Genomic DNA, 25,293 nt, shown 5'->3' on the forward strand with positions numbered 1-25,293 from the left:
ACAAATTCAAACTCTGTATATAAACAAATAAATAAAACAAACTAAAGGATAACCTCATATCCTGAAGCCAGATAACCTTAATCTTGGTGTTATTTTTTTAAATAATTAAAAAAATTTTTAATTAATTAAAAAAATTATGGGCTTATTGGATTTACCTACTACTCATTTGGGCAACTAAGCAGTGAGGTAGATAGAGAGTGCACTAGGCCTGGATTTAGGAAGATTTTCTTACTGAATTCAAATCTGGCCTCAGATACATACCACTTGTATTACCCTGGGCAAGTCACTTAAATCCTGTATGCTTCAGTTTCCTCATTCATAAAATGAGCTGGAGAAGTAAATGGCAATATCATTTCCCCAAAAATTCCAAAAGGAGACACAAAGAGTTTAACATAACTGAACTACTGAACAAGAATAATCACCTATTTATTTGAATTACTTTGACTTTTTTTACAGGTTGATAGATTGATTTTTGGGATCTCTTTCTCGGGGGGAATCGGTGGATTCTCTCCATTTCTATTTTGCCCTCTGCTTCTAGAATATCAGGGCAATTTTCCTGTAGTAATTCTTTGAAAATGATGTCAAAGCTCTTTTCCTGATCATGACTTTCAGGTATTCCAATAATTTTTAAATTATCTTTCCTAAGTCTGTTTTCCATATCAGTTTTTTCAATGAGATATTTCACATTTTCTTCTAATTTTTCATTTTTTTGGTTTTGAAGTATTGATTCCTGATTTCTGGTAAATTCATCAATCTCCCTGAATTCTATTCCTTGTCTGAAGGATTTGTTCTCCTCAGAGAGTTTTCTTATCTCTTTTTCCATCTGGCCAATTTTGCTTTTTAAAGCATTCTTCTCCTCAATAACTTTTTGAACTGTTTTATCCATTTGACCTAAGCTGGTTTTTAACATGCTATTTTCTTCAGCATTTTTTTGGATTTCCTTGACTAAGCTGTTGACTTCATTTTCATGTTTTTCCTGCATCTCTCTCCTTTCTTTTCCCAGTTTTTCTTCCAATTCCCTCATTTGATTTTCAGTCTTTTTTGAGCTCTGTCATAGCCTAAACCCAATTTCTGTTTTTCTTGGAGTCTTTAGATGCAGGAGCTTGTGCTTCCTCATATTCAGACTGAGTATTTTGATCCTTCTTGGGCTCATTTGCAAAATATTTCTCAATGGTCTTCCTCTTGTTTCTTTGCTTGCTCATTTTCCCCAGCCTGAGCCTGCTTTTGGGGTGCTTCCTGAGCCTTTGGGACACTCCCACAAGGGTCTCAGTGTGTGAGGCTCTGTCCTCTCTCCTGGTCTGTGAATGACCATAAGCGCCCCCCTCTGCCACCGTGCTGAGGTGGGGGGTGGCCCTGCTGTTCTATTTTGGGGGGGGGGCTAGACTGCGAACAGGATCTGAATGTGGTCAGAGCCCCAGAGTCCTGTTCTAGAGGCAGAGGACTGAACTTGCAGTCTCTCTTCTCTCCCCTCCCTCAGCTCAATGGGCTCATGCCCTGGGGGCTCCTGCTTACCGGCTCTGCCTGCTTCTGTTTCCACTCTGGGCTGCAGAAAGACCAAGCTGCTGGCTGTGTGCCCTGAGGGCTGGGCTCCACGTGCTCGCTCTGGCAGAGGTCCCCCCACTGTTCCCCCACTTTGCCCCCGGTGCTCCCCGGGGTGCAGCTCAGGAGACTCCTCCGCTGCTGTGAGCCGCCCAGCTCCCAGTGCCCTGGGGCTGCCTCTGAGAGGCTGAAGTTCTTTGGCTCTGGTGGGCCGCCCCTCTGGTGGGCCGCCCCTCGGACCCTGGGGAGCAGAGCCTTTCTGCTCTTTTCCAGGTTACCTTGAGTAGGAGAACTGCCTCACTGGTTCCCTCTGTGGGTTCTGTCTCTCGAAAGTTTAGTTAGGGTCCTTAGCTGATGAGCTTTATCAGAGAGCTCCTAAGACTGGATCCCTTCATGTCGCCATCTTGGCTCTGCCCACAGGTTGAAGACTGAAAGCTAGAAGGGAATTCTGTAGCCATTTAGTTCAACACCCTAGTTTTATGATGAAGAAATGGTGACCCAGGGATTCAAACCCCATTTCTGACACTTAGTAGTTGGACAAATCACTTAACCCCTCAGTGCCTCAGACAATGATAATCTTAGGATTTTTCTACTAGGCATATATGGGCTGCAATCTGTCTTTAGTAAAGGATATGTAAGTCTGTGATTAACTCACAGATCCTTCTGTAATTGGTGATCTTTTTTCCCCCCCTCTTGAAAAAGTAAAGTATTTTCTTTAAAATCTTATTCTGGGGGCAGTTAGGTGGCACATTGGATAGAGGACCAGCCCTGGAGTCAGGAGGACCTGAGTTCAAATCCAATCTCAGACACATAATTGCCTAGTTGTGTGACCTTGGACAAGTCACTTAACCCCATTGCCTTACAAAAACTAAAAAAAAAAATCTTATTCTATAAAGTAAAATTGCTTCTTTAAAAGAAACTGTTGAAAGATCTGACCAATGTAATTTTATCAGAATATTGCAAACATTTTTCTATCCCCATGAATGAGAATCCAGTTAAAAAATTGAGGGTCAGAGAAAGTAAATCACTTGGCCAAGTCACTACATCAACTGTCTCTATTTTGATGAGAGTAGGGATTCATCAACAGTCAATTGATTTGTCAATAAACATTTATTAAGCAACTACTTTTTAGTAGGTGAGGGCAGCTAAGTGGTACGGTGGTTACAATGCCAATCCTGAAATCAGGAAGACATATTCTTGAGTTCAAATCTGGCCTCAGATATACTTACTAGCTGTGTTATCCTGGGTAAGTCACTTAACTCTGTTTCCTCATCTATAAAAAGGAGTAGAAGGACAAGAAAAACCAAAATGGGATCACAAAGAGTGAGACACAACAGAAATGACTAGACAACAACTGTGCATTAAGCACTCTGCTGCTTGCTGGGCACACAAAGAAGAACAAGAGTCCCTATCTTTGAAAGACTCTTAACATAATAGGCAAGACAACAAGCATCCAGTAGGTACCAACAAACTAGAATATATAAGAAATAACAGAGGGAAGTTACTATCATCAAGAGGTTGATGTGCTGATTGTTAATTTGTTTTTCTTTTTAAAAATTCTTTGTTATAAGAGATGGCCCTCTAGAAGGGGGAGATAGTGATATATTAGAAAATTAGGTTGATGTAAAACCAAGATATAAAAAAAATTGTAGTCTTAGAATTGTCTCAGAATCTGAAAATTTAAGTGATTTCCACAGTCATACATCTGCTAAGCATCAAAGGCAGGACTGAATTTAGCTGTTCAAAAATGAAAATTGGTTTTGAAGAATTCCCTCAACTCCCCAGTACTGGCCAGATCATTGGACTTGTTATAAAAGATTTGGTTAATAATTATGGATTATCTTTTGTGGGGTAAATTGATCATTGTGGTTATTTTTAAAAGCCCTTTGGGATAGTAGAGATTTTATGTCATAGAAAGAACTCTTAGAGATTGTCAATGTCAAATTTTCTGGATGTAAATAACATTGGTGCCTGCACCACAGAGTGGCCTTTTTGGATCTGAAGGGCACATTTGTGTTTTTTAAGTCATTCAGGAATCTGAGACTAAAGTTACCTACTTAGTCTTAGGGAATCTGAGGAAGCCCCAAAATAGCTGTCTTCCAGGAGACAAGCAAGACTAATCTCTTTGTTCAGGTTTCCTCTCCCGACCTGGAAGCTGTGATCGAGGCCATTCCTGACTGGTCCACACAATACAACCCAGCCACAACTCAGCTACAGATATAGATGACAAGCATCATTGGGAATGGATAGGTTTTTTTTCTCATCTTTTATGGTTCCTATCTGTCAAGGCACCTGGAGAGTTGTCATAGAAATAGATGGAAAAAGACTGGAGGGAGCAGAGGGAGGGGGTCCAGAGAAAACATGTCACAAATCTCACAAATAAACTTCCAGAGATAATTTAGAAAATCGTTATGGGTTTGCAGGTAACACAAGCTCAAAGCAGATTCATTGAAACTAAAAGGACACTGTAGAGAGCTGGTCCGGCATAGGGTGTATCCAATTTCCTAGTGCAAAAAGAGCCAACAACTGGATTTTAGATTTTTTAGAGGGACCGAATGAGTGTTGTAAAGTGTCATGGGATTTCTAAAGCTCTTGGAGTTGCAAGGTACTTCAAGTTTCCTTAATAGTTTGAAAAAAAATGGTGAGGGGGTCCCCTGTGGAAAGGATTTCCTTTATATACCAGGGAGGATTCAGTTAAACTGCAACTATGAAGCTTCTGCTGCTCCTTTGACCTCAAACTTATCTGGGGTTGCCTTTGCATTTTAAAGAATTTTAATACCCTCTTTTCTTGATCTTTAACCTCCCCAGTAGTTTGAACTACTGCCATTTCCTTCAACAAAATTTCTAGAGGTAATATTCAATCATTTGGTCTAAATTACTTAATTCCTGAGGGTGCCCATGCAAGAAGTTTCTTTCTCTTCACACAGGTAGGACCAGAGAAAGCAACCAGATCTGCCAGATCTCTTCTCTTAGCTACAGGCTGCAAATGAATTATAATAGCTATCAGGTTAGGCCATTTCACTTAGAGAACAAGACTGCTCAATTTTGTACTGGGCCTCTATGCTGTTCATTCAGACCCTCTCGGAGGTTGATTATTCCAAAGTTTTCGCCTTTTGTTCACTAACTCAACATTTCCAAATAATAGCTTTCAATTTTCAGACCAATCATGATAATGAAAGTTATCACCTTCACGTGCATTCTAGATACCTTGCTTTGCAGAGCAGGGGATACTTTGTTTTTTGCCTTTTAGGTAGTTCCTACTTTAAAAAAAAAGATAAGGAAAGTACTGAATTGACTTTCTGTTATCTATAATCTTTGACCATTTTTTTCCTTTTTCTTTCAGAGAAGGTCCTAGAGGTTTACATGTCCTGTCTTTCCCTTCCTAGCCTCAGCATCCAGATACCAGCCTCTATCTCCTTCCCCTTAAACTTCCTCTGGCAACCAAGCCCAGGTGGAAGACAAGCGAAGTTTCTGAAACTGAGGAGGTGACGACACAGTCGGTCCTAGGCGGCAGGTTTGACAAAGCGCAGGACAAATCCTCCCAGATAAAAAGTAAACGGCGGATACCTGCCAACTTTTCACCAGACTCCCGTCTCTTTCGCGGGAGCGCTGGGGTTCGAGAAGGCGACCTTGGTGCGGTAGGACGCGCGGCCCCCCTGTGGACAGCTACCCCCATAGGAGCACGCTGGCCCCTTCCTCTCCTTCCCCCGGGCTCCGCACACGAGCCACTGCAAGGGCGGGGGCGACTCAAGGTGCCAGTAAGTGGCAGGTGGGGAAGTGGAGCTTGGCACAGACCTACCTTCACGAAGAGCTCAATTTCAGGGTCCTTGCCGTCCCCATTAGTAGAAGCCGAGTCAGTCATGTTTTCATAGGCAGGAGCCACTGCCCGTAGCCTGCGAGGTGGCCACTTCAGCAACAGCTGGATGCTTTCTCGCTTGCTCTCCCTCCCTCCTCAATAGCTCCCACCGAAGCGTTCTAAAACATTCCAGTTCCCCAGCTGGGAGAGCTCTTCCGTGGCAAAGCTCTCACCCAGAAAGAAAGAAGCCAGGATACCAAAGGAGAAAGGGAAAATAAAGGGAACCCGCAGGACTGATAACAGTTCCAGGTTGCAACAAGTGCCCCGGGCCGGTGGCTGTTGTGTCACTGTATCCTCATCTGTCAGAGCTCCAGAGCTCCCAGGCGGCCCAAAATAGCCGGGAACACTGGAGGGCGGGGCGAGTGGGCAGTGGGAGGAGGAGGAGGAGAAAGAGGAGGAGGAGGAGAGTCTGCCTCGCGTGGCTCCTTAGGCTCACTCAGCCCAGGCTGGTTCGTGAACCCCACCCCCCGGCTGGGGATTGCCTTGCTTTGAACCACCGGGAGCCACTTTGCTTATCAGAACTGACTAGAAGTCAGTGTCCTCCTTCCTCGGGAGACGCGGACGAGAGGAGGGGGAGAAAAGAAGAGGGAGATAAACTCGGGTGGGCTAAGGGGAACGGGAGGCTGGGAGGAGCCTCAAAAGAGGAGAGAGAAGGAGAGAGCTAGAGTAGAGGAAAGGAGAGAGACAGAGATGGTTTTCAGGTTCTTATGTTTCTTTGATGAAGAGTTTCTTCAGGACAGCAGAGTACTAATGTTACGAAAATACCATTTCTGCAGGAGCACTGCTTAAGACGGGGGGAAAAGAGCCAGGGAATGAAACCCCCATTCCCAGGAGAAATGAGAGTATCACTTCGTAGCCAGGAAAAAATGAGAGTAAGTCAAAGAAGGTGTGTGGAGATCTGGCTTGGCGCGGGCTGTCATGTTAAGGGAAAGGTGAGCCAAGCGGGTCAAGTTCATTCATAGTCAGGAATCAGTGTTCTTTCTAGCTTTCCGTTTCTTTTTCTTTCCTTTGTCGTTTTCTGGCTTTGTTTTTTACTTTAACTCTGACGAATTTTTTAAAAACAATATTTCAAATTTACTTAAATATGCTTATTTATCGACTTTGCATTAATGCTGTGTGTATATTTTAATGTTTTCGTTTTCCCTTTAAGTTGTAAATTCTTGCAAGTAGGGATTGTTCCCTCTTTCTTAAAAAAACTTATATCCCAGAGATCTTTTTGATACAAATCATAAAAAAAGTTTCTCTTTTCTCTATAACCGTGCCCACCTGGATTTTAATTTACTTAATCACCAATCTATATCTGGTGTAAAGTTGGATGTTTGGTGGGCTTTTTTTTAAGTTGGGTTTTTTTTAACCTAACCTGTGATCTCAACAATGTAGGAAATTCCTAGAATGGAACATCCCCTCCTAAAGCACAAAGCAAATTCTCCTAGAATTGCCTAAGTTACCGAAAGGGTAAAGTGGCTTACTCACTATCACAAAGCCAGTTGCTATTAGAGTTGAACTTGAAAGCAGCAGGTCTTCCTGTCTTTACAGTTACATCTCCATCCAGAATTCTTTTCACAGAACTTAATGATTCCATTCACTAGCATTTATAACAGCTATATCACCTTCTGATTTTGCAGACTCTGTTATAAAACTTAATCTTAATTAACAAGTAACCAACCAACTGACTTATTAAGCACCTATTGTAGGCAAGACAAGTAAGGGGGGAAAATACTACTCAACCCTTAGTGAGTTTACAATCAATTTGGACAAAGCAGAAACTGATAGTTGAAATAGGAAAAAAAACAACAAAATGCCCTGAAATAATAATGACCAGGTTTGGTTCAAATCTAGGCACTATTTTTTTTTTGAGTAGGGCTATGGGATTAAATGACTTGTCCGAACTAGAAAAAGTATCTGAGGTCATATTTGAACTCCAGTCCTGATTTGAGCCAGTGCTCTAGCCAAAATTGAAGCACTATTGACATAGAATACTACTTGATAGACTTTTTAAAAATATGTTTGGTTTGAGGAACTTTACAGATTTTCCTTTATCTTGTGTTTCTTCATTATTATAAAGTAATAATTATAATAGCTAACATTTACACAACCCTTAGTATGTGACTGGCACTCTACTAAGCACATTACAATTATCTCATCTGATCCTCAGAACAACCCTGGTGTTATTACTATTCCCATTTTCCAGAAGAGGAAAATAAGGCAAACAGCAATTTAAGTGATTTTTTCCCCCAGGTCAGTAAGTGTCTGAAATCAAATTTGAAATATCTTCCTTACTCTAGACTGAAAAACTATATCCATTGCACTGACTTGCTGTTGGCTCTCTAGTAAGAGGAACAATAGGAATATAGATGATGTAAAAGCAAATGATAATAAAATTTTTATTTATAAAAAACCAGAAAATTATCAATAAAAGAGAACCTATAATGAGCACCAAAAGAATGGTACCAAAAAATGGACCCCTATGGTGACTCAGAGGAGGACAACTGGTCATCGAACCAGAAGGGTGCTGCTATTTTTGCTCTGGAGGAAGCACCTGCAAAGCACAGTTTGCAGCCTTTACAACAGGACATTTAATCAAGATTGTAGTTAATTGCTTTCTTCACTGGTTTCGGGTTTACATCACTGAAGCACTTGGAAAAATTGTTTGTTTAGTGATTACACTTCCAGATTAGTGACATACCCACTGTATGGGAGGAGTAAAGACATGACTGGTAGATGAGGCTCTAAGCTGACTATAGAGGCCTAAACTTAGTCCTCTTCTGATTCTATCATCCTAGGTAGTTAATTTTTCTATTCTGTATTGAGAATTCTTATCTTTGTGGTAGTTATGATGTGCAGCAGGAATGTGGTAAGGAGGGGAAGCTGACACACAAAATTATTTTGAGCTATCTAAAGGAAAAGTGCTCTGTATACATTTACTGTGTGATGTGTGACAAATCACTTAACCTCTCTGAGATTCAATTTTCTCATCTGTAAAATGTAACAATGATAATCATGCCACCAAGGAATTGTGTTGAGGAAACCAGTGTAAATTTAGAGGTATGATGTGCATATGAATTATCAATCTTATTCTGTTAACATAGTCTTCAATAAAAAGTATACTTTCTGAAGTTATGTTCTATGGAAATGTAATTTTCTGTAAAATAGATCCACAGGTTCCATGAAGGAAAAATTAATTGTTATGGTAGAGAAGTATACATGGCAGACCAAATGGAAGGTAAACCACTTGACCCGAATTGGAACATGAATCTCCCTTAATTGCAGTGATCCAACCTGATTTGAAAAGGTTCATATTAGGAGATTTTGGTGGTGCAGTTAAACATGCTTGCTTGCAGAAGGGAGATCTGGGCAGAGCAGACAGTGGGCAATGGCAGATGGTGGACAGACCGACATTGGAGCAGTGGACGGGGGGAAGAAGCAGACTAGGAACTTTGGAAACAGATAAGCAAACTTGGGCTATAAAGATTGAACTATATGTATGAATTTGCCCCTGCAGCCTTCTGCCACCAGGGCTATATGATAAACGGTTTCTCTCCAAGACTCCTCAGTATTCCTTTGATCTCTGAATAAAGAATATAGAAAGCAAAATGGATGGGATTTATATGAAACATATTGCTCCCCTCAATTAGATAAGAATTGTCTAAATCTGACATTCTTTAATATAGAATTAATATTGCTGATTTATATTACTGGTCAAAAATTGTTCTATCTGTCCTTAGTTGAAATTTGTAAGTTTGGAATGTTGGCCTCTGCCTTCCACAATGACTGTGTCTTTTTAGTTATAAATATGAAGGTAGGCTCTGTAAGACAGCCTAGTGTCCCCCCCCCCCCCCAATTGCATCTGTAAGGTTGACTTTTAAGTTGGGGAAACAGAGAGAAAGACCTTCATGTGAAGGCAGGATACTGTTCTAGATATCTAGTTTTCTAGATGGAGTGAATAAATTCTTATACTTATATTTTTGAAAGGGAGAAGTGCCAATGCTTTATGTGTCTATATCATATCTAATAACAACATAAAATATCAAGTCAGAAGAGGAGACAGTAGTCCTGGTGCTAATTGAATCTTTATTAGTTCTGACTTAGAACTGATCCTATGGTTGGGTTAGAGAATTATAAAGTAATCAATAACAACTTTATGCATAAAAGTGTAACCTAATTGGTTTGCCTCCAAAATTCTATAGTTCTTTGTTTAAATTCTATAAATATTGATCATTCACTTAATCCTGGATTGGCATTTGTAAGGATGCCATCCACTCATGGGTTTTTGGTAAGATCCTGAGAATAAACCTTCATTTATAAAACTAACTTTGTTATTTCGTTTTTAACCTAAGAAAATTATGGTTAACAGGCCATATATTTGACCCAGTAATAGAAGTTTTGAAAGAATTAATTTGGCTTACATTTTTATTTGCAAAACAGCAGTCCATTTCATTTTAATCTGTTTGTTGTACACAATACTTAAATGCCCTTCATGGGAGGACTATCCAAGCTTTGTTGGATGCCTGATTTCATAGTGGTCTAGGCTCAGTCAATGAATCTGTCCAATGATGAACTGTTTAATAACAGTATGCCCTGGCAGAGTATATGTAAGATAAGTGCTACCCAATAATAATCTTAGCTTTTTAAAGATAATTAGCATGTAACCCCAATCCCGAAGCCCATTGATATGGGACTTTACTTATTGTTGAAGATCAATGCCCCTCACCTGTGAAAGGGCAGAGCAGTGTTGAAGATATAGGAGAGAGGAGAGTTTTTAGGATTTTCTTACTTCAAGTTTCAAAGTCTCTTTAGACCCTGTAGTCACTTTGAGGTCTTCCAGTTTGTAGCTTTTAGAAATCAAAGATGAATAAGGACAACCCTACTTCAGGTTGCTGAAGGAAAGACTGAGAAGATAAAAGGAAAAACCAACTGTCTCTTTCATGTCATTCCCACTTTGCTTTACCAGAAACTTCAGAGAACTCCTTGAATGAGAAATCATACTCTCTTGGAGAGCTGTTTCCTCACTCCTAATTGAAGAATGCCTTCATTCTAAATTGTCTGGTATATATTCTCCTATGCATACATTTTTTTGATTTCTGCTTTTTGCTTTTGATTTGGATAAGTGGGTCTCTTGACTAATTGTTATATGTGTGTTCACTGTGGAACACATATTTGTTAGCAAAGTAGTCAAGCTTTGAATGTAAAGTTTGGAATCCTCCTGAGTCTTCCTCTCTCACCAACTTCTCCCCACCCCTTACTCAGGTGTAGGATGTTGATCTCCACCAAAAAGGAGAGATACCTCATCAAAGGGCTTTGGAACTAGAATTACAAATATTTATGTGCCAATATATATGGATAATTGGGTAAAATCAGAATTTTTAAAAAGTCAAGATAGAACCCCAAAAGGTTGATAATTCAGACTGAAGATGATCAAAACATCCACAAACTTCATTCAATAACCAGTATAACAAAAATATTAGTATGATAATTGTTGATCTCTCTATTTAAGATTATTTCTCAAAGTAATCAGAGAATCAGAGCCTGTTCATAAAGCGATCTCTCCAAAATGAGGAGACAAGTAGGCTTATTGAAAGTGGTAAAGTGGATAGAGCACTGGCCTTGGAGTCAGGAGTACCTGAGTTCAAATCCGGCCTCAGACAATAATTACCTAGCTGTGTGGCCTTGGGCAAGCCACTTAACCCCATTGCCTTGCAAAAAAAAAAACTAAAAAAAAAAGAAAATAAAGGAAAAAATGAAAACTATAATTTATCTTTTTAAGAGCAGCTATCCCAACATTCTTCCCAGTTATCAAATATTTATTTATAGTATTCTATTAAAATCCTCATCATGGTGTGGAGGTGACCCAGGATTCTTGAAGACTGTGTCAGCACAGCAGTGAATAGACTCTGATACTTTTTGCAGAGTTGGAAAGACAGTCCTGATGACAAAAGGTATGTGTCATCTGAGGACCAGCCTAACTGAGTGTGGAGAGGTTCAACACCAGGTTGGCTGTAGAATTCCCCAGGACCATATATTAACCCAGAGATGTTCATATAATCATAGAAGGGAACCCTAAAGTCTTACAAAGGAGAGACCTATAAAAGGAAAATGACTTGTTTATGATAAATCAATCAGTGATCAATCAATCTTTTATCAAGAACTTAATATGTTCCAGGTGCTGTTAAAAAGCCAGCTTAGGATAAGAAGTCATCAGATCTCTGACCATCAATTCATATTACATTTATTCCTTTATTGTTGATCTTAATTGATAAGGTGAGTAGCTACACTGGAGAAATTATAGATTCTTGAAATATTAAAGAAAGTTAGTAAATAATCATAGACTCTTCTATATGACATTTGTTGCTAGTCTTCTAATATCCATCTGAAAATAGAAAATTTTTAAAACTCATTTGTCAGCTATTTAGCACTATTAGTTGGAGGTAATTACAAAATTATTTCAAAATACTGAACAAGGTTTCCGCCAGAGTTTTGTTTAAAATTACTGCAAAGGTAGCTAGGTTGCTCAGTGGATAGAGCACCGGCCCTGGAGTCAGGAATACCTGAGTTCAAATCTGGCCTCAGACACTTAATAATTACCTAGCTGTGTGGCCGTGGGCAAGCCACTTAACCCCATTTGCCTAGCCAAAAAAAAAAAAAAACCCAAAAAAACAAATAAGCAAAATAAAATTGCTGCAAAAAGTAATCTTGATTTAATGCCCAACTCTAGAGCCTAAACATTGTCTAATCTGACTTCTGTAGAGTTTCTGAAGAATCACCCTCTAATTTTGGGACAACAGAGTGGTTAAGTGATCCTCTTTAGACATTATTTTCTAGTTCATATTGGCCATTTGTTTCAGCATGGACAACTTTTCCCCACCCTACCCCGACCCTTTTCGGTGTGTTTTTTTGGTTTGTTTTTTAATATCTGAACTTGTGCCTTTGCCAATACAGATCAACTCTGCAAGTTAGGGACTTGTGGAATTCCTGGGGGTCACACATCCAGCAATATGTCAGAAGCAGGATTTGAACTAGCACTTCTTGACTATTTAAGGAAGGTTCTTCATCTGTCTTTCATGCAGAAGATATTAATGCAAAATAAAATTAAAAATTTCTTGCTCTCAAGAAGCTTCCATTTTACTTGGGGGATATAATGAAATACAGTGTAATCTGTGGAGAAAAGGGCAGAGTACCAATAACTTGGGAGATTAAGATTTCCCATAGAGGGGTGGCTAGGTGGCGCAGTGGATAGAGTACCGGTCCTGGAGTCAGGAGTACCTGAGTTCAAATCCAGCCTCAGACACCTAATAATTACCTAGCTGTGTGGCCTTGGGCAAGCCACTTAACCCCATTGCCTTGCAAAAACTAAAAAAAAAAAAAAGATTTCCCATAGAAAGTGACTTAGACTTGAACTATAACAGACTTTTAAGATTTTTAAAGGTGGAGATGAGGTAGTGCATTCCACATATTTGAGGCAGTCTATAAAAAGCATGGAGCCAGTGCATGGAATGCTGATTCTGGAAAGAGAAAGTAGGCATAGTGTGGCTCACATACTTGTGAGTTAGCTACAGTCAGAGTGTGACAATAGGGACAAAGTGCCAGGGAAATGAAACTTCTAAGTTTTTGACACAAGAACTCTTGTAGCAGAAAAGCTGAAACAGTAACTACTACAGTAACTAATTCTCCCTTCTGATAACTAAGTTTAAAAAATTCCTAATTTTATTTTTACATCATGACATTGCAAAATTGATTTAAGAGCAATATTTCATGACTTGCTCCACTTTTCACTGTTTTTCCTGAGCACTAAAAATTGCTAAGTAATAGTTCTGTGTTAAAGAGAGATCACCATTTCTTTGTGAGGTCACATGTGAAGCATGAAGTGGATCTCAGAACTTTCAGCCTAGATGAATTTGGAGTGACCTGTTCTGCGCATTAAAGAACCATAATGTGTTCCTACAGCTATGATTCTAGCTGTGAATTAAAGTTCCCCTTGAAGATAAGGGGTTCTTTTGGGGAACTAAGGGCTGGGAAAAAGGAAGAGCAAGTCAAAATTTGATAAGAAAGGCACATTTGTGCCTGGGTAGAGCCAAAAGGTATAGATCAATTTCTCTATAAACAAAGGTGGCCTTGGGTGTGCCCAGCTTCAATTATGATGTTGGCACTCAGAGTCATATGTTCAATTATGTTTGGGCATGGATAAAGGAATGAAAATAGTATGAAATGAAGTCTGAAGTCAAGGTGTACATGTACCCATGTGTGTACAAATCTCTGAGACCACCCTCAATTCGTCTTGCTTATATCTATACATAATTGTTGGTAGATTGTCTCCATTACCCTTCAAGTTCCTTGAGGTCAAGGTCTGTTTTTGTAGTAGTTATTTTTTTGGTTGTTTTTATTTAGTCTTTGTGTTCCTAGCACTTAGCAGGGAGCTCAATAAATACTTTTTTAAATGAACTGCCCTCTGTGTAAATTCTTTGACTCCAAATCCAATTTATCTTCCTATGTGATCTTTTTCCCAAAGCTATCAGATAAAGATTTTCTTTCAATCATTTACTAAAGCTATACTCCTGCATTTGGGATTATAGGAAGAATGAGAAGGGGAGAAGGGGAAAAAACTGAGTGACAGCAGTTAGCACATAATGGGAGATGAGGATTGGAATTCAGAGTATCTGGTCCTCTGAAGAAATAAAGTTTAGTAGGGACCAAAGTAGGTTTACCACATATGATGAATACACAAGAGTAAAGATGGGGAAAAACTAGTTCTATTTTTAAAAATGCAAATATGACATTTATATACTTAAAAGGATTTAGTCTGCTGTGCTCCTGGATGATACAATCATGCTTCAGTTGCATCCTGATTTTGTTTCTCCAGGTCCCTTCTCCCATTGTTGAACTTTTCCTGGAACCTTCATTTTAGATATCCATCTCTTATGGTCTACCCTACTCTTAGTTCCCTTCCTTCGAATATAAGCTCATTGAGGTCAGGGACTGTCCTTTTGCTTTTATTTGTATCTCCAGTACTTACAACAAGTCTCGCTTAATAAAGGCATGTTGATGGACTTGGTTATGTTTATTACAACTCAGGTCTTTAGTAGGTCTCTTGGACCATCTGAATTTCATACCACAAAATAGCAATGTAGACATTTGCTTTAATTGACTATGTATATTTGTTATGAGGGTTTTGTTTTCCTTTTTTGGTAGGGAAAAGATGGGAGGGAGAGAAAAATGCTTGCCAATTAAAAGTAGATATAATTAATTTTAAAAGAGGGGCATGGGGAAAATTGGCAGTTTTACCTAGACTGAATGATAAAAAGGAAAACAGTGATGAGAAGGCTAATGGAATTAGGATTATTCAGTCTAGAAAATAAAAGATGGGTTTATAATTTGCAATAGGGGCAGCTAAATTAAAGTAGATAGAGTGCTGAACCTGAAGGCAGGAGGTCCCATTTTCTTGAATTTGAACCTGGTTTCAGACACTTATTATCTATATGACCCTGGTCAAGTAATTAACCCTGCTTGACTCAGTTCATCTATAAAATGAGTTGGAGAAGGAAATTACAAACCACTCCAGTGTCATAAAGAACTGAATATGACTGAAACAACTAAACAACCATAATAACAAAAATAATGTGCACAGTCATAGGTTAATTGATCTAGAACTGGAAAGTACTTTAGAAACCACCTGGTTCTACATCCTCATTTAACAGAAAAAACTACTGAGACCTGAGGCCAAGGAAAGTTAAGTTCTTATCCGAGCTTATTTAGACAAGTGAGCTTCTGAGATGGCATTGAAACCCAAGTTCTTCTGCCTCAGAGGTAATGTTCTTTCCATTATATACACTATAATATAAGATTCCAGGATATGAAACTTCCTAATAAAGGATGGAGTCACTGTTCTTTTCTAAGAAAGAAACAGGGCTGAAAATGCTACCAAAAAGATTCAGGAAGTTCAAGGAAGCATTGTCTGTTAGGGATCATAGGTCAGAACTGAATAAGTTTATGTAAAGGGGGTAATAAAATGGGAAGAACACTGAGCTGCAAACAGGGAGCTGGATTCTGATCCTATCTCTGTCACTAAGTCATTGTGGCAACTTGGACAAGTCTCTGGAACTCAGTTTCCTTATCTGCAAAATGTGGTGCTTAGTCAAGATCACAAGCTCTATCTAGCTCTTCATCTAGAAGGGTCCTTAGAGACCATCAATTATGACATATAGGAGAAGAAACTGAGGAAGTGGTAGGAGCAAGATCCTAATCCTTCCACTCATGCAAATTAGACATCTTTGTCCTCTCTCTTATTTGTTGTTGAATTGTTTCCATCAGGTGGGAATCTTCGTGATCCTACTTAGGGTTTTCTTGGCAAAGATAGTGAAGTGATTTAACTTTCCTTTTCCATCTCATTTTACAGATAGGAAAAACTGAGGTGCAAGGTGGTTAAGTGATTTGTGTCTCAAGTCATATAAGTCATGATTATCTGAAATTATAGAATATGACTAAGTCCTCTAGCCACTAAGTCAGTTTTCTAATCACTTGTACCTTCTGGTGCCTTAAATTGCCTTCTTTGAGAGTTTAGGTCCTGTATAGCTAGCTCTAAAAATACTATATTTCTACAATAATAAATATAACATATATCTATAATAACATTTTAATAATCTTTAATAAAATATATAATAAAAATTGTGTTTTGGACATATTTCATGATAAAATAGTTTCTTATTTAAGGAAAGTTTATTATGAAGTTAGGAGAATGGCACTATGAAGTCCTAGAACTTTCCACATAGTTTTACATTTCTTTAGATTCATTTTTTGGTTGTTCCATCTTCCCTTGGTTCCTTTTTTAGGAGTAACAACTCTTTCTTTATTTTTATCTTTGAAAAAGTTTAGGTATTCCACCTGTCCAGCCCTAGTATCTCCATGTATTCTTAATAACTATCAGTTATTGCTGACAGTGGCAAAAGGAAACACATTTTACTTTTATTTTAATTTTTTAAAATTCCAACACTTTCTACCTGAATTCTGTTCATTTCCAACTCCTGGGGATAAACATGACTGTTTCGTGATACACTTAACCTTTGAGCAGTTACTAGATTGTTTATAGTCTGTTCAGAGAGATGACACCAATATCCCACAGGGCTTGGGTAGACATAAAATCATAGCAATGTACCTTGGATTACCCTTGTGCTCTTTTGATTAGAAGGTACAGAGTGTTTCACACATCTTATCTGTTGTGCTAAGGTCTAAATGTCATTTCTACTTCCAGCTAAAGGAAGAGAATGTGTTGGCAGGAAAACCCACTTTTATTAGACAGTAAAAAAAAATTGATCTTTGGGTCACTCACAACTTTAATTCTTCAGAGATTATGGCATTCCAAGATTCCCCACACATAGTATCATCAGGAAAACATTTTTGGTTTTCTAACAGCCAATTTTTTTGACTTTGGAGCAAGCAGCCTCACAATTTTCTAAATGCAGTCTAAGCTGCTTTTATCCTCCTTTTAGATAGTGTTCCCAGGTAGTCAGAGTCTATTATCTAGCTATCTACCTACCTCTCTTTCTATTTTTTCTATCTTTCATCTATGAATGTCTCTATATCTATAGAGTCATATATGTGTATACAAAACATGTGTATATATTATTTTTATTTATAGCTATCTATAAATCTTTATATAGAGCTCTATAGATAAACCAATGACATCATGGGGTGAATGAATTGAATTTAAGTGAGGCAAGGTTGCACAAAGTCATCAGTCTCACTCTCTCTTCAAATTCCAGTGGCAGTACAAAAGTCAGGATGTCTAGTGAGTGTCTTTGATATCTAACCAAGTTTCACAGATGCCTTCATGGCTATTGGAACAAATTGTTCTCATCTGCCCATTCTGTCTGGGAAAGTATTCATATGCTTGAGTAGATATCCCCCTAACTTACCAATGCATTTGAGTTTGAGGTCTATAGTTCCCTGATTTAGCCTATTTACAGTTTTATCTGGTTGCAGCTGTTGCAGCTGTTTTAGCTTCTTGGAGGTAAAGGTGAGAGTTGGGTGAAAGGTAGACACCAAATGTAGATGAGCATCCCTGAAATAGGCTTACCAATCTCTCACACCAAATAAATTAATTCTCCCTGAATACTCCATACACCTCACACACACATGTAAATATACATACACATGCAGAGTTTACATATATAAAGTATCACATGCATTATATTCATACATGTGTGTGTGTGCATGTAGACACAGACAGAAAGATTCAAGGGCAATAGGCACAATTAGTCTCTACATGTTATGGATGATAACCTTAGCTCAAAGAATGGTGAAAGTGTTCAAAGAATTGTCATTTTAGCTCTGGAAGGGACCTTAAAGTGTATCAAGTCCAACCCCTCTCACTTTTATAGTTAAGGAACTTGAGGCACAAAATATTTCAGTGACTTGCCCAGGGTCACACAGCTAGTTAATATCCAAGGACAAACTCCAATCCAGTTCTTCTGGACTTTAAGTCCAGTCCCCAACCCACTATTATACTACACTGTCTTTCAGTATGTATGATAGGAAAAGAAAGTCAGCTCATCATGTAATAAGATCTAATTGATCTCCCTACAGCAAGTCTTTCCCTATTCGAAATTATCCTCCTTACATCTTCTTAAGTAGTTTTCCTTAAGTCTTGATCTCACTGAGTCACTCCCCTGCTCAATAAATTCAATGAATTCCCCATTACCTTTAAGAGAAGAGATAAACTCCTCTGTTTAGCTTTAAAATCCAACACAATCTGATCAGACTATTTCTCTAGTCTCATTATACATTAGTATTCATTCTCTTTTCTACAATTCATCCAAACTGACTTTTCTTACCTTTTCCTAATTTGAGGCATTCCATCTCCTATCCTAGGGCCTTTGTAGTGACTATTCCTTATGTCTAGTGCTCTCTACCTTCTACCTCAACCTTATAGGCTCTCCTCCAAAACAGAGCTCAAGTATTACCTTCTCTAGTCTTTCCTTATACCTCCAAATGCTAGTGCTATCTGACCAGGGATGTGCTGGTAAATGTTGAACAAGCTCTCACCTGCCAAAATAAAGTATCCCCAATACACTTTTATTTTTTTAATTATTTTTATTTATTTGTTTGTTTGTTTATTTATTTATTTAGGTTTTTGCAAGGCAAATGGGGTTAAGTGGCTTGCCCAAGGCCACACAGCTAGGTAATTATTAAGTGTCTGAGATCAGATTTGAACCCAGGTACTCCTGACTCCAAGGCTGGTGCTTTATCCACTATGCCACCTAGCTGCCCCTCCAATACACTTTTAAGCTTGTTATACACTGTGAACATTTTCTGAGGAACAGCTAGGTGGCATAGTGGATAGAGTACCAAGCTTGAATTTTCCTTAATGAAATCCAAACTCAGAAACTTAATAGTTGTGTGACTCTGAACAAGTCACTTAACCCTGTTTGCCTCAGTTTCCTCATTTGTAAAATGAAATGGAAAAGGAAATGATGAACTATTCCAGAACATTCTAAATGGCATTGTGAAAAATTGGACATGACTGAAAATAACCAAACAACAACAACATTTCTCAATCACTTTCTAGACAATCAGGACAATAAATGAAGTCCTGATTTCTAAGTTTACTGATTCCTAGAGTGTAAATGTTCACATTGAAAATTTAATGATGAGTTCTTATAATCTACCTGGCTTCAACACACCCCTCCCTCCCTCCCTCCCGCTAACTACTACTTTGTATATAACAGCCTTGTTTTTACTTTGAATTTATTTAACACGTTCTTATATCAAATACGTATATCTTTCTTGCCTCAAAAGAATGTAAGGAAGCTCCTTGAGAATAAATGCTTATTTACTTTTGGTATTTGTATACTATAGTGCATAACACTAAGTCTGATATCTATTAACCTCTTCAATAAAGAAGGCTTATTGATTGATTGAGAATAGGGGAAAACAGATGGACAAACTGTGATGCACCACTACCTGTGAAATATTTTTTAAAAGTCTTAAGGGATGTCCTCCAGCATATTGATGAGACAGAGGCTCCAAGGGAGGACTTGGGCAAGCATTACAACAAGTATCAAACTGTGGTTGGATTGATAGTTATCCCAATGGACAGTGAACACATGGATGAAATTAACAGCCCTGGAAAGTACTGAGTAGGATGCTATACAGAAAGAGAACTTTTCCCCAAAATCACTGGATCTTGGCCAGGATCTACTACTCATAATCCTATTTCCAGAAGGCCACATAATGGTGACCATGTAATGATGTACCATCATAATGTAATGTTGACCATGATAATGCTCAGGGAGGCAGCATAGACAGTGGGAAGCATATTGGTCCACTGAATCAAGAGAACCTGGGTCAGATCTACTTCAACATTACCTAAGTGGCTCCTGGCAAGTCCCTCAATTGGCCTGGGCTCCAGTTTCCTCATTTATTAATTAAAAAAACAAGGATTGACTAAGAAGTCTTTTCCAGCACCAGCTTGCGGTCTGATGACGATTAGCCTCTCTTCTCAATGTTAACATTACCAATCATTATAATGAAATAATGATAGTTGAAATTTATGGAGGAATTTACAGCTTGCAAAGTTCTTAGCATGAATCATCTTGTTGATCCTGTACAATATGATCAAACATCTCTATAACTATTCATGTAATATATGTTATATAGAGAGATTTTAAAAATAAATTGGAGATATCAACATAGAGAAAGTATTAGCATTGAGGGAAATCAGAAAAGTTTTCTTGCAGAATGTAGTTTAAACTAGAATTTAAAGAAGTCAGGAGGCATGGATGAGGGAGAGAATTTTAGGCAAAAGTACCCTGGTTGGGAGAGAGTGTTGGAGTATGAGGAATAACACAAAATCCCTTTGCAGAGAAGAATTTTCTCATCCAGAGGAACCAGAAATGTCCCCTATTCTCACAAAGTCAAAAGAACATGAGGAAGATCCCAGCATTCAGGTTGGATCCTCTCAGTGGGAATCTTATAGGAGGATATGAATAAGGGTGACCTAGGACCAGCTGTGATGCTCATTGTTAGCAAGGGTACTCTCATCTATAAGATTACAAACCCATTAGAGCATCAAAAGATAGACAGAGCCATTGTCACCAATGCCTTCTCCCCCACTGCCAGCCCCTATATAAAACACAGCCTCTGGATGAAGAAAGCTGAATATAACACTAGTCATTTTTCTTGGATTGACACAGCCTGGCATGATTACATCAGCTCCCATCACACTTAATGTCACTATAAAGCTCCAAGAGGCCAGATGGATGACTAACCAAAGTTCTGACATACACCCTACATTACTCACATGCTTAAAAACTCATTTGGTGGGAAGCCATTGAATCCAAGGACACAGGGCTGGGCTGCAAAATAGCCACACCAAAAAGATTTTGCTAAGTTCAGCTCTGGACTCTCAGCTACATCCTCTCTGCTGGTCATGGAAATTTCATGTGCTATTACAAGTGAACTCTGATAGGGAGGAGGGGTATGAGGGTAAGTACTGAGTTCATAGGATAATAATTACAATAATGCCCATGTTGGCAACAAGTCTGGTGGAAGGTACACTGGCCCCCTGAATCACAGAACCTAGGTCAGTCGACCTTAACTCTACCTATGAGCCCCTGGGAAAGTCCCTTGATCTCTCTGGGTTTCAGTTTCCTCATTGTGAAAAGAGGGGATTGCACTAGAAGTCCTTTACAACTCCAGTTTCTATGATCTGATGTTAATAAGTTTGTTTCCTCTATAACATTAATTTTAATTATAGTTATCCCTTCAACATCATGGAAATTAGGTGAGCAGTGCCTCCTGCCTCCCCCCCATTCCCTCCTCCCTCCCACAATCTGGAAAATCCACATAAAATGTTTTGGCTTTCCCTTCGTATCAGAGAAAAAAATCTGAATTATTGTTGTATTAAAGATAAAATTAAGAGATAAAAGATACAGAGAACAATTTGAAGCCATTGCTGGGGAGGGAGCAGCATGCAGTCTAACTGGGGAGGATGCCACCTGGTTATGGTTGTCCAGATTGTAATAAAGGGTGTCAAGAGGAAAAGAAACACATCTGGTAGCTTGCTAGCATTACTGCTTAGCCTTGCTAGTTAGGGGCTAACTCAGTTGTTTCTGCTAGCTCTAAGTATAAAAATGCTGTCAGCACACTTTAAACTTTAGCACCCTGGGGCAAATTGGTAGCTACCTTACCCTAGTTTCAATTATACTGATTAGAGACATCAAGATGAATGACACAAGGAAATCTATGTGATTTAATAGTTCACCAAATCTGTTGGGGCCAAATTTAGGGGTGAAAATCTCAGAAGAATGAAGCACTATATCCTCAAGGGACATTTTTTCTATCTAACCATTGCACACAATGGACTGTAAAATGAATTCTCAGTGAAGGAAACTCTAATAACTTGCTTAAAAAAACTGGCACCTTGTCAGTTGACTCTGAAGAATGGGGGTTTGAGTTACCAAGAAACTTTAGTTTTGTGTATTGTTGCCTTGTGATTCCGAGGTAGCTGTAGCTTCAAGTTACCAGCCTTAGATCTGTAACTGAATTAGGCTTTCATGAGGGAAAATGGACTTTTTCATGAGATTCAATGGACCTATCATCTACTAGTCACTTCCTTCATGTAAATTCAACCCTACCATGAATTCATCCTTTCAACTATTAAAAACATTTATTAATTCAATTTTATAAGTATATCTATGCATGCGTGCACATGTGCATGCACGAGCGCATGCACACACACATATTTAGTTCTGATTATATACATTGTACAGGTCATACAAAGATGAAAAAGGATACCATCTCTGCCCTCAGTAAGTCAGTAATTGTGAGCAATGCAGTGACAGAGCATCTGGACTCAGGAAAACCTGAGTTAAAATCTGGTCTCAGTCACTAGCTAGTAAACTGTAAGACCCTGGGCATGTCACTTCACTCTAATTGACTCGGAAAAAAGTCTATAACTGGAAAGGGAGATATGACATATACACAAAATTTATTCTAGGCTTGGAGACAATAGGATCCACCAACCCACCAACCAGTCCTCTTTGATGGGCAGATAAACCCCAAATTCCCATAAGCAGTAACAGCTCAGCATTCCTTTGTCAATCAGTGGAGCAATATACCTGTGGTCCTGAGATCTGACATCCCTGTCACCACCAGCACCAAAAGCCAACCAATTGACAGGTCGATAGAGTCAGACTGGCTGAAGTAAAGGCACATTGAGGGAGAGATAGGAAATGTCATGTGCCAGGTACCACCACCACATGAACCATTCTCAAAGTCTGACCTTGCACTCTGGAAAAGCAACTATTAACACATTGTCTGAGCCAGAGTAGATGCTAGTTTTCTCCTTCATTCCTTTCACCTGGAAGCAACACTCACAAGATTTATGTTCAAGTTTCACCTCACCTTAGTCACCTGTGTGACCTTGGACAAATTACTGAACCTTTCTGATGTTCAATTTCCTCAGCTGTAAAATAAGGAGAGAGACTAGATCAGGAAAACATTTTGGTCTCAGGATCTCTCTTTTTACTCTTTAAAATTATTAAGGACCCCAAAGAGTTTGTTAATTTGAGTTATATGTCTCTGGATATTTACTATAGTAAACAATTTTAAAAGTTTAGTATTTTTATGAAAATAGCTTTAACTTCTAGGACCCTTGAAAAGTTCTTGGTGATTCCCAAGGGTCCCTGGACCACACTTTGAGAGTCAATACATTAGATGAACTCCAAGTTTCCTTTTATTTTTAAATCTATAATCCTACTGTAGAGTACCATACTAGATGCTAGGGGAAAGAGAGAGATTAGGAAAGATAGTTTCCTATTCTCATATATAAATTCTAAATGACATTCATAGGTTCTAAGTGAAATTAGAGAAATTTGAAAAAGTGAAAGATCATTGTAGGCTAAGTAAATCAAGGAAGACCTAATGGAGGAAGAAGGTCATGAAATAAACCTGGAAAGCCATTTGAAGTTTAGACTAGTGGAAAGGAAAGGGAGGATGCCATATTGCTCTCATAGTTAAGATACTATTTCTACAGCCTGTGATGTTTGCAAAGCATAATGGTTTACGAAATAATTTGTATCTTCTTTGAGCCTCACAATAACCCTGTGACATAAATACTTTATTATCTCCATTTTATAGATGAAAAAAATGAGTCTGAAAAAGCTTAAGCTTTCAAGGATTTATAGAGAATGTCTGAGGAAGTATTTGAACTCATGCATTCCTGATTCCAAGCTCAAGACAGTAGATGTTCATTGTGCTTCATATATGACTCCAATGTGTGTAACTGGGAGTGGAGTGGAGAAGTAGATGAGGGAAAGATGTGCTTTTTGTTTTTTCTCACCACTCCTTCCTATGACCAAGATACCTGAAGTGGCTTTCCCAAATACTCCTCCATTGAACCTGTGAGAAAGGCTATAGACAGATAGACAGACAGACAGACAGATAGATAGATGTATGTGTGTGTGTGTGTGTATCTGTCTGTCTGTCTTTTGAGAAGGGGATAGAAAGGTTGCTGTCCTTTTGTATGATGTATTAGAACCTTTCTTTCCTGCATTGGCCCATCAAGGATGGTAAAAATATACTTTAACAAACTTACATTTCCATAAGGCTTGAAGCTATACAATAGAATGCATGGTTCATGAAGGTTAATACTATTTATTCAACTGTTTTGACTTTGCTTTCTCCAGTTCCTGGTCTGCCCTATAATAAACATAAGTTTGTTATGTGTTGACTAATAATAGAGATTTGTAATCCCCAGCAGGAAGAAATCATTGCATGTTAATAGAGGGAGATGGCTATGAGTCCATGCAATTTCACAAGCATTTCTTATGTACCTGAGTTAGAATAAACATTTATTAAGCACCTACTAAGTCTGGGGCCCTGTACTAAGCTCCAGAAAGACAAAACAATGAACAGTCTTTGACCTCAAGGAATTTATGTGCTACTGAGAAGATATGATTACACAGGCAGATAAGTAAATACAAGGTAATTTGAGGAAGGAAAAAGAACTAACAACTTGGGGAGGGGTTGGGGTGCATGAAGAAGGACTGGTTCCCAGAGAAAAACTTCCCAGAGAAAACTGTGGTCTGAGCAGAGTCTTAGGGGAAGGTAAGGATTCTGAGAGGCAAATGTGAGGAATGTCTCTCAGGCATGAGATCTTAGTTTAGGTGAAGCCACAGAGTCAGGAGATGTAATGTGGCATTTGAGGACTACACCTTGTTGAGGAGGAATGGGAAATAACATTGGAAATAGCTAAAAACCAGGCTGTGAGGAACTTTGAATACTAGGCTTGACAGTTTGGGTTCTGTCCTAAAGATAATGGCAAAGATAAAGATGTGATTCATAAGTAACCAATATCCAACAGTGGAATATAGGTGCAGAAATCAAACAGAAGGGCTCTACATAAGAAATGACTTAATAGAGTAATACTACCTACCAATAATTAATAGAATTATTATGGGGGGCGGCTAGGTGGCACAGTGGATAGAGGGCCGGCCCTGGAGTCAGGAGTGACTGAGTTCAAATCTGACCTCAAACACTTAATAATTACCAAGCTGTGTGGCTTTGGGCAAGCCACTTAACCCCATTGCCTTGCAAAAACTAAAAAAAAAAAAAAGAATTATTATGAACAGATCCATTAGTTGCATACATGTAAAAATAATTCAAGATCTGCACAAAATATTGGTTTTCATTTTCCCTACCAAAAGAACCATAGGGAAAATGTGGAGTTGTCAAAGAATTTGTAATTTGTCCTTCATTCTTGAAGAGGCTGGTTCCATCAAAAAGGTGATGTTATGACTTGCAAATGAATACTCCTAAGAACAAACCCCATGATAGCACTAGCAGCTTGAGAAAGTGATTGATGACTTTGGAAAGACTTTGGAAATCTTTCTATTATCAATACCAAG

General features: G+C 38.7%; 1 protein-coding gene across 2 annotated transcripts in view; it reads right to left on the minus strand.

Moving 5' to 3' along the window:
- Nucleotides 1-25,293, minus strand: part of CLIC5 (chloride intracellular channel 5) — a 198,496-nt gene that overhangs the window by 120,327 nt on the left and 52,876 nt on the right. The window contains exon 1 of one of the 2 annotated variants that reach the window (XM_074237085.1): nucleotides 5,339-5,716. The exons of the other annotated variant lie outside the window; for it this stretch is intronic. Within the exon in view, the coding sequence (XP_074093186.1) occupies nucleotides 5,339-5,401 (63 nt within the window). The 5' untranslated portion in view covers nucleotides 5,402-5,716. Of the gene's footprint in view, nucleotides 1-5,338; nucleotides 5,717-25,293 lie in introns of those variants that run through there. 2 annotated transcript variants of the gene reach the window in all.

The sequence above is a fragment of the Macrotis lagotis genome, chromosome 5 (assembly GCF_037893015.1).
Source record: "Macrotis lagotis isolate mMagLag1 chromosome 5, bilby.v1.9.chrom.fasta, whole genome shotgun sequence".
In the NCBI taxonomy this organism is placed as follows: Eukaryota; Metazoa; Chordata; class Mammalia; order Peramelemorphia; family Peramelidae; genus Macrotis; species Macrotis lagotis.